General features: G+C 38.0%; 1 protein-coding gene across 1 annotated transcript in view; it reads left to right on the forward strand.

Moving 5' to 3' along the window:
* The window catches only part of CASP9 (caspase 9), a 42,091-nt gene extending 30,108 nt beyond the window's left edge, over positions 1–11,983 (forward strand). The window contains exons 7-9 of the mRNA XM_053690334.1: positions 2,958–3,137; positions 3,446–3,555; positions 11,621–11,983. Of these exons, the coding sequence (XP_053546309.1) occupies positions 2,958–3,137; positions 3,446–3,555; positions 11,621–11,713 (383 nt within the window). The 3' untranslated portion in view covers positions 11,714–11,983. The remainder of the gene's footprint in view (positions 1–2,957; positions 3,138–3,445; positions 3,556–11,620) is intronic.
* Positions 11,984–15,430: the final 3,447 nt, after the last annotated feature.

Below are 15,430 nucleotides of genomic sequence, written 5' to 3' on the forward strand. Positions count from 1 at the left end.
GATATATATACACATATACTCACTGGCCTCCCGGGTAGATTATCATAGCACTTAGAGGTCCCTAGCAGGTGCCTGGGAGGTCTGTATATACGGTCCAAAAAGGTCTATACTAGTTAGTCAAAGGTAAAATGTGGAGTAGCGCATCAAGGATCCCCTAATAAACAGCTGTAATAAGAATTGCTCTGGGAGGGAGCCTGCAAGGAGCTGTTTTTATAGTTTAGCCTTATTAGTTGTATGACACAGTAGTGCCAAGCGAGAGTTAAGTTTACTAGCTACCATGGAGTAAGCAGGAACTGGGGCTAATTATCATATCTTTATCAGTAGGCGATATGATAGCTGAAATCTAGTAGTAAGAAGATTCTGTGGGTAATATTCTAGATAATCTATATTAGGGATATAAAACTAAATGTAATTTTGAAGGTTACAAAGCTAAAACCCAACATAGATCTTGTTCTGAGGATAGGGGAGTATAGTAGTGAACACTAGAGCGTTAAACATTTGGGAACTTATATATTCCATAGACTATACAGACATAGGGGAGGTATATTAATTAGAGATGAAATATACCAGGTTAAGCCCTCAAATGAGATATTAAAGAAAACTATAAGTTTCAGTATATATTGAACTGTATATAAGGTCAGGGAGCTTACCACCTAGCTTCTGATTTAAATTATGACGCTGCCTAGAGAGCCATAGGAAATATACATAAACAGACATCTTAATCTTAAACATATACTAGTATTTAGTGAACTTCAAAACTTATAGCTAGTACCCAACAGTATTCATAAGGTAAGCAGGTACCCTGCTCAGCATAGCCTGTAAAGTCGTCAAATTACCCAACACCTCTCTGTATCTGTGTGGGTACAAATGCAAGAAGCAGGTGTTTCAATGGCCAGTCCCAAATGGGCCAAGATGCGTCGGGCATAAACCCTCCATCAGCGATGTTATGTGGAGTATGGCTAGAGGGGATGAGAGTCTCGTATGGTGCATTGATCTGTACAACCAGGCAGCTGATGTGGAGTAGGGGACCTTGGTGTTTACCCGGTGTTCCATTATACTGCGCTCCGCTGCTGAAGTCCGTCCCCCAGCAAGAAGTGGGTGAGACCGTGAAAAGCTTTCTACTTGTCAATGTCTCTGCGGTCTTACCGGGATCGGGTAAGCTGACGGCTTGACGAGAGATGTGCGTCCCGGCTCTGCTCCGCATGCTTTCAGGAGCTGCCATCGATAAAGTAGACCCCTGCCTCTCCGGTAGCTGTGGGGGTATCGTAACATCTGGAGGCTTAGGGAAGAGGGGTAGTAAATTTGATCCGGGTTCCTCATGTTGTGTCTCGGTATCCCATATTTCAGCTCCATTTGACGGGTAAAGCTCTCCTTTGTCTTGTGGCGGGTCTATGACGTAGCCGGAGTCGCAAAAATATTGAATGGCCTGTAATTCCAAGTCTTTAAATAAAGATTGGATCTGAAAATAGAGGGCCTCTGCCATATTTGAGCTGAGCATTCAGGTAGGGTTAAGCAGTGACACAAAACTAGACGAGTTTAGGGAATCCGTGGACTGGCCAGTGGGGTATGCCGAGCCGGTAGTATTAGGCCGCAAATTTTCTCTGCTAGGTCAAAATAGGTGTTCTGCTTGTAGGAACAGAGCAATATTAAGTTTTGTAAGCTCCGTGACTTCTTCTAGATGACTGTCGTAGTTTATGTAGCTAGATGGGGCATAATGAAGAAGATAGGTAGTGAGAGAATTAAATTAATTGAGGAGCTTCCTTGAAGTGCGTCCCTCCATGTCTGCTGCTTGGACACGCCCCCACAAATGTGTCTTTTAATGTGACGTTTCAGGGACCGTATCCCCTTCCTCAGACAGTGAAAAACAGTGTCTAACAAACTTTTATAACACACATATCCAATAAAACACAAGCCCCACCCCTAATTAGAGCAGAAAAAATGCCAAGTGGTAGTCATAACAACAGTATTAAACAACCCAGTGTCATGTGGTTTTGATAGATTTAAAAACGTTTTTAAATCTGTTTTAGCAGATTTTATGGGCATGCTATGCAACATCAAGTAACACATCCCTGATAAGTATAATTTACCATCACTTTAACTATAAATCAAAATCCTTTTAAAAAAGCATATCGGGATTTATCTACAATAATCCCCTAGACTTTTATGGTGAATTTTGTTAAAAAATCTGTAGGTAAAAAATTCTAAAGGGTTGTGGTCAACTCCATTAGGCTGTATAGGCTTCCCTTTAACTTCATTATAAAAATAATTAACATATTTCACATTATCCATTTTATGCGAAAAATGTTTTAAAGGGACAGTCTAGGCCAAAATAAACTTTCATGATTCAGATAGAGCATGTAATTTTAAACAATTTTCCAATTTACTTTTATCACCAATTTTGCTTTGTTCTCTTGGTATTCTTAGTTGAAAGCTTAACCTAGGAGGTTCATATGCTAATTTCTTAGACCTTGAAGGCCACCTCTTTTCACAATGCATTTTAACAGTTTTTCACCACTAGAGGGTGTTAGTTCATGTATTTCATATAAATAACACTGTGCTCCTGCACGTGAAGTTATCTGGGAGCAGGCACTGATTGGCTAAACTGCAAGTCTGTCAAATTAACTGAAATAAAGGGGCAGTTTGCAGAGGCTTAGATACAAGATAATCACAAAGGTAAAAAGTATATTAATATAACTGTGTTAATTATGCAAAACTGGGTAATGGGTAATAAAGTGATTATCTTTTAAAACAATAAAAATTCTGGTGTAGACTGTCCCTTTAACATTTGTAAATAGTGATGTTTCATATTTATAAGTTTATGGCCCCATTAAAAGTAAATATAAATGGCTACCACGACTCTCATTGGTAAATTAATATTTGAAACATCATAAATACTGGGTTTAAACCCCAAAAAACAACTGTGGTTCGACTTAACAATGAAATTATTTTATTTGTAGACCAGAAAGACAGAGGCTTTGAAGTAGATGCAGAGGGGCCACCATCGAGTGAGTCCTCGGACTCCATTCAATCTGATGCAACCCCAGTCAGGGCAGACAAGGATACAGATGATGAAACTGACGCTGTCGCAAGTCTCCCAACTGCTGGTGATGTTCTGGTTTCCTATTCAACTTTCCCAGGTCTGTATAACTGCAATTTTCATTTTATTTTATTTGCAACATCTCATATATTGTTTTATTCATTGTGATGTAATTCAATTGGAATAAAAAGCAGCATCACAGTATCTTATAGATAAATAAGGGCTGAATCTTGGGACACAGCTCATCATAAGAGGTTTCTTTTGAATTCACAGCTGCTTGCAATAAAATTAGCCTTTTAGACTGCACAATAACTAAACCTAGTAGGTGTATCTCCTAACCATAATATCTTCTATAGGGAATAGAAGGCAGACCAGTATCCTCACCTTTCTCCTTTTTTCCCCAATTAGGTTATGTGTCCTGGAGACATAAGGTAACTGGATCTTGGTATGTTGAGATTCTCGACAAAATCCTTAGTGAGCATGCAGGATCAGAAGACCTCCAGACACTCCTTGTGATGGTAAGTTGCTAGTATGTTTTGCAGCGTTCTATATGAAAGCTATATGTAGTCTATCATAGTTAAAACAAATATTAAATAATCATATAGAAGTCCAAAGTTCTACTCCAATGAAAACTAAACTGATGTGCATTCACAGGTCATTTTCATGTAGGGGAAAAAAGGTCCCAGCTGTAGTTATTTCAATGTAGACAAATCAAATCAATATCTCAGTCTTCCAAATCCATTTTATTTTATTATCCTTTTTTATATATCTTTATTAAGAATTTTCAAAAGGAATAACAACAAAGCCTACGTTGTCAGCAGTATAAATATACACACAGCTTAGTCTCTATGGTTTTAGTTTCATATGTAAACTTATTCAAAAGGAGCACTGCTGAAAGGTTAAGAAAGAATTAATAGAATAATAAGAAAAAAGGCAATAACTTACTACCATCTCCTATAAGATATAAACAATATGTGTATTTACGTAGAGAAAGTTACCTAGTTTTGGCTTTTGCATATATTAATACACGTCACTCTGTGATTACCTTGTATCGTATCTAATCCTCTGCAAACTGCCCCCTTATTTCAGTTCTTTTGACAGACTTGCATTTTAGCCAATCAGTGCTGACTCATAAATAACACCACAGGGGTGAGCACAATGCTGTCTATATGGCACACTAGCACTGTCTTGCTGTGAATAAACTGTCAAAATGCTTGGAAATGAGCATATGAGCCTACCTAGGTTTAGCTTTCAACAAAGAATATCAAGATAACAAAGCAAATTTGATGATAAAAGTACATTGGAAAGATGATTAAATTTGCATGCCCTATCTCATCCATGAAAGTTTAATTTTGACTTGACTGTCCCTTTAACTCTAATACGTGATTGTTTTTTGTTCCCAAATAAAGTTAATATTAAGAAAATCTTGTTTCCCTGCAAAACTATAACGTATTTTTTTATATTGATAATACATGATCAACTTAACAAACCCATTGTGAAAAGGTCGGCACTTGTGTTTTCTTCCACAGGCTAGGAATTTGTCTTTTTGCACAATTGATCATGCATTGAAAAAGGAAATCCATTTTATGTTATATCTCTAAAGAAATATTTAGCAAATTAAAGGGATATCAAAGTTAAAATGAAATGTGTCTTAAAGGGACACTAAAGTGAAAATTACATTTTCATGATTCACATAGAGCATGTAGTTTAATTTTTTTTTTATAAATAAAACTTTCCAATTTACTTCCATTTAATACTTATTTTAAGTGTTCACCATTTTTCGATGACTATGTGATATCGGAAGGTGCCTCTCACCTTTTTAAATGCACAGTTATTTTGTATCAATTTATTTTAGGCCCAGAGAGAGTCATAGCTTCTGTGACCTCCGTAATTTATTTTAAGGGTCAGATGGTCTAAACTCTCTGCTCTAGCGAGGTGATCTAAAGCTCTCTGCCCTGTCGAGATGATCTAAAGCTCTCTGCCCTGTCGAGATGATCTAAAGCTCTCTGCCCTGTCGAGATGATCTAAAGCTCTCTGCCCTGTCGAGATGATCTAAAGCTCTCTGCCCTGTCGAGATGATCTAAAGCTCTCTGCCCTGTCGAGATGATCTAAAGCTCTCTGCCCTGTCGAGATGATCTAAAGCTCTCTGCCCTGTCGAGATGATCTAAAGCTCTCTGCCCTGTCGAGATGATCTAAAGCTCTCTGCCCTGTCGAGATGATCTAAAGCTCTCTGCCCTGTCGAGATGATCTAAAGCTCTCTGCCCTGTCGAGATGATCTAAAGCTCTCTGCCCTGTCGAGATGATCTAAAGCTCTCTGCCCTGTCGAGATGATCTAAAGCTCTCTGCTCTAGCGAGGTGATCTAAAGCTCTCTGCTCTGGAGAGATGATTCTAAGATGTCTCATCTGTCCCTTTTTTAAATGCAGTTATTTTGTATCAATTTATTTTAGGCCCAGAGAGAGTCATAGCTTTTGTGACCTCCGTAATTTATTTTAAGGGCCCGATGGTCTAAAGCTCTCTGCTCTAGCGAGTTGATCTAAAGCTCCCTGCTCTGGCAAAATGGTCTAAAGCTCCCTGCTCTGGCGAAATGGTCTAAAGCTCTCTGCTCTGGCGAAATGGTCTAAAGCTCCCTGCTCTGGCGAAATGGTCTAAAGCTCCCTGCTCTGGCGAAATGGTCTAAAGCTCCCTGCTCTGGCGAAATGGTCTAAAGCTCTCTGCTCTGGCGAAATGGTCTAAAGCTCTCTGCTCTGGCGAAATGGTCTAAAGCTCTCTGCTCTGGCGAAATGGTCTAAAGCTCTCTGCTCTGGCGAAATGGTCTAAAGCTCTCTGCTCTGGCGAAATGGTCTAAAGCTCTCTGCTTTTGCGAAATGGTCTAAAGCTCCCTGCTCTGGCGAAATGGTCTAAAGCTCTCTGCTCTGGCGAAATGGTCTAAAGCTCCCTGCTCTGGCGAAATGGTCTAAAGCTCCCTGCTCTGGCGAAATGGTCTAAAGCTCTCTGCTCTGGCGAAATGGTCTAAAGCTCTCTGCTCTGGCGAAATGGTCTAAAGCTCTCTGCTCTGGCGAAATGGTCTAAAGCTCCCTGCTCTGGCGAAATGGTCTAAAGCTCCCTGCTCTGGCGAAATGGTCTAAAGCTCCCTGCTCTGGCGAAATGGTCTAAAGCTCTCTGCTCTGGCGAAATGGTCTAAAGCTCTCTGCTCTGGCGAAATGGTCTAAAGCTCTCTGCTCTGGCGAAATGGTCTAAAGCTCTCTGCTCTGGCGAAATGGTCTAAAGCTCTCTGCTCTGGCGAAATGGTCTAAAGCTCCCTGCTCTGGCGAAATGGTCTAAAGCTCCCTGCTCTGGCGAAATGGTCTAAAGCTCTCTGCTCTGGCGAAATGGTCTAAAGCTCTCTGCTCTGGCGAAATGGTCTAAAGCTCTCTGCTCTGGCGAAATGGTCTAAAGCTCCCTGCTCTGGCGAAATGGTCTAAAGCTCCCTGCTCTGGCGAAATGGTCTAAAGCTCTCTGCTCTGGCGAAATGGTCTAAAGCTCCCTGCTCTGGCGAAATGGTCTAAAGCTCTCTGCTCTGGCGAAATGGTCTAAAGCTCTCTGCTCTGGCGAAATGGTCTAAAGCTCTCTGCTCTGGCGAGATGTCTCATCCGCCCCTCAAAGAATTTTAGGAAGGCACATTTTATCTTGAGGGCTGTTTATCTGGCTATGAAGAGTTCTGGATGTGAAGGAGAGACACTTATATTGCAATAAAAAAAATAATAATAATAATAATAATAATTTTGCGAGATTTCTCTCCCTGCCAGAGAGTTTGATCATCAGGACCTAAATATGGTGATTACTGGGTGAGGTAACTTCTATTTTTTTCACACTGACGCATTGATAAGCAGAAAAGCATGTGAAACAAATTTTCCACAGAAAACCAAGAGAACAAAGAAAAATTGATACTAAAAGTAAATTAGAAAGTAGCTTAAAATTGCTGCTCTATATGAATTATGGAAGTAAAGGGACACTGAACCAATATTTTTTCTTTCGTGATTCAGATAGAGGAGCAATTTTAAGCAACTTTTTAATTTACTCCTATTATCAATTTTTTCTTTGCTCTCTTGTTAGCTTAGATGCCTTTTTTCAAATAAAGATAAGGAGCCAGCCAATTTTCGGTTCAGGACGCTGGGCAGCGCTTGTTTATTGGTGGGTGAATTTATCCACCAATCAGCAAAAACAACCCAGGTTGTTCACCAAAAATGGGCCGTCATCTAAACTTACATTCTTGCTTTTCAAATAAAGATACCAGGAGAATGAAGAAAATGTTATAATAGGAGTAAATTAGAAAGTTGCTTAAAATTGCATGCTCTATCTGAATCACGAAAGAAAAAATTTGGGTTCAGTGTCCCTTTTAAATTTTGACTAAACTATCCCTTTTAACGATAATTTAACATTAGTTAATTTTAGCTTAACATTGGCTAAAAATGTAGCCGGATGGTCAGTAAAATCAGCCAAGTGGTACACCTATTAAATAGGTCCTGGGAAGAGCACTTTTCCTTTAACCACATAATGAACATCTGCGGTCGTTCACATACCTCCATGCATGCGCCAAAGAAAGTAAAGGTCTTGCTGATGTTGGTAAGACCACGCTATATCTGCAGACCTCTGGAAGTGAGGAATGCGGTACTTTCACAGCTTTGCCACTGTTGGCAAAGCTGCACTATTTAAACCATTAACGACAGCAGACATACAGGATACGTCAATCGTTAAGGGGTTAAATCAGTATTGCAGTAAGACAAAATAAACACAAGAGGGCACCATGTAGTGCATTATCATTAAAGGGGTATGCTTTTTCTTCTATTTCATGATTCAAATGGAGAATGTGATTTTAAACAACTTTCCAATTTACTTATTTTATCAATTTTGCCTTCTCCTCCTCCCTCCTCCTCTTTTCAACTAAGGATACCAAGAGAATAAAGCAATTTAGATAATTGAAGCAAATTGAAAAGTTGTCATGAAAGAAAAATGTTGGGTTTCATGTCCCTTTAAACAAATAGCCTTTATCGTGGCTGGCAAAATCTTTTTTGATAGTGTGTGCCCAAATGTGAAAAAAAATATATATATTTTTTTCTCTTTAAAATTATCTATATATCCAAGCACTACAATTATAGCCAATGAATTGAAGCAGACCTACTTGATTGAGATTGCTATTTACTGCGTGTTTTGTAACAACGTGTATTGGTTCTCTAAAGTTACCAGACGCCACAGCACATTCTGTGATTATTAAAACATCTTTTCACAGTTTAAATAACATTGTATTGTAAAAATGATGTGCTCAAATTTGTTAGGGCTTATTTTTAAGTAGCTGTGGAACTCCATGCATGAAACTCCTCAGAGGTATAGTCCTGGAGCCACGATCACTGCAGCTCCCCAGCAGAACAACCAGTGATTGGCAGATTCTATAATAGCGGCTAATAATTGGCTGTCTGGCTGTAACCTGCTTTCGCATCAGCAGTTCTATGCAGCTCCTGTGCATGATTTTACCTTGGTTTTTGCAGTGGTTGAACACATGGCTTTCCACTATGAGCAGTACAAAAATTACAGCTAATACAACCTTTTTATTCAAACCATTATCAAATTATAATAAAAATCCAAAGCAACGTTTCATGAAAAAGCCATAATGGTTTAGGGCTGAGTAACAAGCTGCAACAGATTTTATTATATTTTAAAACATTTAAAGGGACAGTCAATACCAGAATTTTTGTTGTTTAAAAAGAAAGATAATCCCTTTATTACCCATTGCATAACCAACACTGTTATAATAATTCACGTTTTACCTCTGTAATTACCTTGTATCTAAGCTTCTGCTGACTGCCCCCTTATTTCAGTTCTTTTGACAGACTTGCAGTTTAGCAAATCAGTGCTCACTCCTAGGTCACTTCACGTGCATGAGCTCAATGGTATCTATATGAAACACATAAACTAATACCCTCTAGTGGTCAAAATGCATTCAGATTAGAGGCAGTCTTCAAGGTCTAAGAAATTAGCATATGAACCTCCTAGTTTTAGCTTTCAACTAAGAATAACAAGAGAACAAAACAAAATTGGGGACAGTCTAGTCCAAAATAAACTTTCATGATTCAGATAGGGCATGTAATTTTAAACAACGTTACAATTTACTTTTATCACCAATTTTGCTCTGTTCTTTTGGTATAGTGGGTATTGAAAAGAATCACCGCCCTTGAATATAATCACATTTTGTTGCTTTGCAGCCTGAAATAAAGACAGACACAGTTTTTGTTTATCCAGTTGTAATTACTTAGTGCAACTTATAACATCCAAGTGAAAGATATAACACCAACATGTCAGTCAAAAATAAAGACAATTCAAAAACAGAATCAGTGTTGGAAAAAGGATCACCCCTTCCTAAAATTACTTGTAAACTCAATCAGGTGTAGCTAATCACCTTCTCAATGGCACACAGCCATTTGACCTTCAACTGTGATCAGCTGTGGGCATATTGATTAGCTCAGCATGAAAAGAGCTTTCCTGCAGCATCTCAGTCCCTGGTAGTGCAACTGAAGCAAACAATCCACTATGGGTGGTAAGGCACTGTCAAAAGATCTCCGGGATAATGTTGTGGACAGGCACAAGTCAAGAGATGGATACAAGAAAATATCATAGACTTTATCAATGCCTAAAAGCACAGTGGAGTCTATTATTAAGAAGTGGAAGGTATTTGGTACAGCACAGACCCTCTCTGGATGAGGACGTCGCTCTAAACTGGGTGACAGAGCTAGCAGGAAACTGGTCAGAGAGGCTACCAAGAGGCCCACAGTAACTCTGAAGCAGTTACAGGAATTTATAACAAAGAGTGGTCATTGAGTGCATGTAACAATATCATGAATTCTCCACAAATGTGGCTTGTATGGGAGGGTTGCAAGAAAAGCCACTCCTCAAGACAGGCTACATGCAGTCGCAAGTGAGCTTTGCCATAACACACCTAGGAGATTCTGATGCCACATGGAAAAAGGTGTTATGGTCAGATGAGACTAAAATTGAATTATTTGGCCTCAACACCAAACGATATGTCTGGAAGAAATCCAATACAGCTCACCATCCAAATAACACCATACCTACAGTAAAGCATGGAGGTGGTAATATCCTGTTATGGGGGTGTTTCTCGGCAGCAGGCACTGGAGCACTTCTCAGGATAGAAGGGATAATGACTGGGGCAAAATACCATTAAATTCTTGAGAAAAATCTGCTGCCCTCTGCCAGGAAGTTGTCAATGGGAAGAAGTTTTACCTTCCAACTTGACAATGACCCAAAGCACACAGCAAAAATGACCACACAGTGGTTGAAGGAGAAAAAGGTGAATGTCCTTGTATGGCCTAGTCAGAGCCAAGACTTAAACCCCATTGAATATCTGTGGCATGATTTGAAGACTGCAGTCCACAAATGGTCACCATCAAATGTAACGGAACTGGAGCAGTTCTGCAAAGAAGAGTGGGCAAATATTGCACAGTCTAGATGTGCAAAGTTAGTAGAGACATATCCCAACAGACTAAAGGCTGTAATTAAAGACACTAGAGGGTGTTAGTTCATGTGTGTCATATAGATAACATTGTGCTTACACCCGTGGAGTTACCTAGGAGTCAGCACTTATTGGCTAAATTGCAAGTCTGTCAAAAGAACTGAAATAAGGGAGCAGTTTGCTGAGGCTTAGCTACAAGGTAATTACAGAGGTAAAACGTATATTTATATAACTGTGTTGGTTATGCAAAACTAGGGAATGGGTAGTAAAGGCATTATCTATCTTTTTTAAAACAATAAAAATTCTGGTGTAGAACGTACCTTTAAAGGGATAGAAAGGCATTTAAATAGAAGCATTTTTGCAATATTCTTCCATTAGCAAAAAAATGCTTCTAGTAAAAGTTGATTGTTTTTAGTGTCATACGCACATATGCTGTGAGGGCCCGTGCACCAGTATTCAAGCTCATTTTTGACCTTTCTATCCCTTTAAGAGGAAGTATATGGCTCCGTCTTACATTTCTAACTGGCTTACTGCATATGTTTGACTAGAAGCATTTTTGCAATTTTAAGAAACTTTTCAATTTTACTTATTCTATCAAATTGACTTAATTTTCTTGGTATCCTTTGTTAAAAAGCATACTTGGGTAGGCTCAGGAGTAGCAATGCACTAGAGGGAATTAGCTGGTGATTGATAACTACACACATATGTCTCTCTTTTTATTAGATCACCATATGTATTCAGCAAAGCTCCCAGTAGTGCTTAGCTTCTCTTGAGCTGACTTTAACTTTGTGTTTAACACCTTTGTAGGAGTTAAACACATAGTTATATGCAGGCAGTAGTAAAATAATAACAGGCTGTAATACATTAAAGCATTTTCTATTTGTACTTATGTACCTGTAAGACTTGCACAAAAAATGCAATTTAAAACAAAACAATAAAAAAAATCCTATTTACTTCAATTATTCGTATTGTTAAAGAGCATATCTAGATATGCTCAGAACTGTGCATGTGTCCTGAGCACTTTGCAGTGTTATACATTGTTGTTTTAAATTAAAATGTATATTTTTGTATTAATATTCAGGTGGCAAATGAAGTTTCGTCGAAAGGAACCTATAAGCAGATCCCCGGATACTTTAACTTTCTTCGAAAACGTTTTTACTTTAAAACGAATTAGAGACCAGCCATAGACTTTCTTTTCATGCAGATGTCGCCCCAAAGAAGGGGTTTAATCAATAAGATAAATGATATCCTCCGCTACTTGAGATACGTTGGCTACCATTTTGGATGAATCAATTAAAGAAGCTGAAATTTGTGCCATTTTAAATGTTTTCCATGTAATAAATACTGTATTCTGAGTTTACGCACTTAATGTCTGGTTGGCTGGAGACACCAAAACTGAAATTTTCTTTTTATTTTATATTTTCTATTAAATATTTTCTACTTATCTGTAGTTGTTTTTCTTTGATGCACATTTATAGGTTGGGAACACCGACTATAAAATAAAAAGGGACATGAAAACCACTCTCCATTTTACTTCTATTATCTAATTTGCTTTGTTCTTTTGGTATCCTTTATTGAAGAAGTAATACACTACTGCAAGTTAGCTCAACACATCAGGTGAACCAATCATAAAAGGTATGTTTGTGCAGCCACCAATCGGCATCTAGCTCCCAGCTCCTGAGCCTACCTAGGACACCTACAAAGGACACCAAGAGAACAAATCAAATAAGATAATGGAAGTAAATTGTAAAGTTGTTTAAAGTATATCTGAATAGATAGATTTCTATCTTCAACTCTATCAGAATCACAAAATACATTATTTTTATTTTTTTAGTTTCATGTCCCTTTAAGTCAAGAACATAACAAATACTGTATATGTTTAGTGAAATGTTTTACTTTTTTTTACCCCACTATTGTTGTATTTCTTCTAGGGCTAGATATGTTTATAATTCACCTGTATCAAACATTAAAGGAAAATAACCCCCCCCACAAAAAAACATTGAGATTCAGACAGAACATACCATTTTTAGAAAGTTTGCAATTAAATTTACTTTGTATTCTTTGTTGAAGAGATACCTAGGTAGGCGTCTGGAGTACTAGAGGACAGGATTCGGTTCTGCCATTTAGTGTTCTTGCAAATGGATAACATTGTTGCAAAACTGCTGTCATATAGTGTTCCAGACACGTGCACGCTCCTGAGCTTACGCCCCCTGCTTTTCAACAAAGGATACCAAGAGAACAAATTCAAATTTGATAATAGAAGTAATTTAGAAAGTTACCACTAAAGAGTAAGCGATGGCACTACATACGGCAATCTCCCCTTTTATCTCAGTGTAAATATTACTTTAATATTTGTTACACAAAGGGAGTGTTGCTTAGCAAGAATTAACTAAAACAAATGTGGAAAAGAGAGAAAATTCCCACTCTAGAATGCACAACAGCCCTGACTACTCAGAGGCAGAATAGAAAACGGAAATGTTAAAATGTAACTTTTATTAATATGTACACATAAAAATAGGGTAAGATTGAAATTAAAACAACGAAAGAAAAGAGCTTAATAAACCCTGGTTAATAGTAAATTATAGGCCTTTGTGGTTCTTAAGTAATCTATCCAGGGTTAATGAATATGGAACAGTTATGTTACGCTTACGGTAAATAAGGCCGCTAACCGTATAAGTTTCTCTAGATCAAATATCCACCTACGAAACTTCTAGCTGCATATGATTCATGCAGTTCCCTTATATATACATCCTAGCTATACTTATATGTACGGCCATATTTAAGGCCCTATTTATTATAAGGGAACTGTATGGATTATATGCAGCTAGAAGTTTCGTAGATGGATATTTGATCTAGAGAAACGTATACGGTTAGCGGCCTTATTTACCGTAAGCGTTACATAACTGCTCCATATTCATTGTCCTTGGAAAGATTACTTAAGAACCACAAAGGCCTATAATTTACTATAAACCAGGGTTTATTATGCTACCTCCTTTTTCTTTCGTTGTTTTTATTTAAATCTTACCCTATTTGTATGTGTACATATTAATAAAAGTTACATTTTAACATTTCCGTTTTCTATTCTCCCTATGAGTAGTCAGGGCTGTTGTGCATATTCTAGAGTGGGAATTTTCTCTTTTCCACATTTGTAATTTAAAAAAGTTGTTTAAAATTACATATTCTATCTAAATCATAAAAGAAAAAAATTGGGGCTTTATGCCCCTTTAAATTGGAAACTACTTTGAAAAGTTTGTTACGCATATGGAGATTAGTACTTGAAATTTTTCGCCTGAAAAAAAAAAGTAAAAGCTGTTTAAAATGTTACATTTACTCTAACACAGCACCGACCATCTACTTAACGTATGGGGTCACAGATTAATATTTTAGAATCCTTAAAGGGATATGAAACCCAAAAAATGTTATTTTATGATTCAGACAGAACATACCATTTAAAAAAGTTTCCTATGTACTTCTATTATCAAATTTGCTTCGTTCACATTATATTCTGTGTTAAAGGGACATTCAAGTCCAAAAAAACTTTTATGTTTTAAATAAGGCATGCAATTTTAAACAACTTCCCAATTTACTTTTATCACCAATTTTGCTTTGTTCTCTTAGTATTCTTAGTTGAAAGCTAAAACTAGGAGGTTAATATGCTAATTTCTTAGACCTTGAAGACTGCCTCTAATCTGTATACATTTTGACCACTAGAGGGCATTAGTTAATGTGTTTCATATAGATAACATTGAGCTCATGCACGTAAAGTGACTTAGGAGTGAGCACTGATTGGCTAAACTGCATGTCTGTCAAAAGAACTGAAATATGGGGGCAGTCAGCAGAATCTTAGATACAAGATAATTACAGAGGTAAAATGTGTATTATTATAACTGTGTTGGTTATGCAAAACTCGGGAATGGTTAATAAAGGGATTATCTTTCTTTTTAAAGAACAAAAATTCTGGTGTTGACTGTCCCTTTAAAGAGAGATACCTAGGTAGGCTTCTGGAACACTACACGACCGGAAATAGTGCTGCCCTCTAGTGCTCTTTCAAATAGCTAACGTTTGCAAAATTGCTGCCATATAAGCTCCTAAGCTTACATTCTTGCTGGTAGCATAACGGCCATTAAAAAGGGCAAATGTATCTATGTATTGTAGTGGGCAGCTTAGGACATACCTTACCGGCTTGATGTAGTTCAATATGTCTATGGTTCTGTCAGGTGACCACTGATACAATGGTCATCAGCTCATAGCTACCTGGTCAAGAGGGGCTTCTCCTTTTTTACAAGAGGGGTCACTTGTCTCACTGCAGTGCTTTTTTGGTGAGAAAGGTCAGAACTTAGTAAAAGCCACCTAGAAAACAGGTGATTGATATTTATTTTACTGTCATCTACTATCTAAAGGGACATGTTACCCCTCATTTGAAAATTGGGTAAATTCACCTTTCATGTGAAAAAGGAGCAACTGCCCCCCCCCATACTGTTAATACATTAGGTAGGTGATTACTATTTCTAAACCTGAGGGAGGTGGGTTGTAACAAAACTCATATCTTCCTGTTTTTGCTAGAGGGACAAATTAGGGGTCACTTGTCCCTCAACCACAAACAAGAGGAGAGATAGGGGCCCCATTAGAGCCCGTGCCTCCCTCGTGTTAAAGTTCATTTTAGACGTTTCTTCAGGTAATCAACATTTTTTTAAAAGGACAAACTCACCTCTTTCAAATGAGGTGTCACTTGTCTGTGTAAGGGGCCTGGGGCTAAGCTATGGGCTTACAAAGCCCCGTCTGCCTCAGTATCCATAACTTCCTGCATTTGCTCCTTGTGACGTGATACGATGTAGCATATCATGTCCGCTGCACATCGATAATTGCCGACAACATACGCTGTCAGCATTTA

This window comes from Bombina bombina, chromosome 8 (assembly GCF_027579735.1).
Source record: "Bombina bombina isolate aBomBom1 chromosome 8, aBomBom1.pri, whole genome shotgun sequence".
NCBI lineage: Eukaryota > Metazoa > Chordata > Amphibia > Anura > Bombinatoridae > Bombina > Bombina bombina.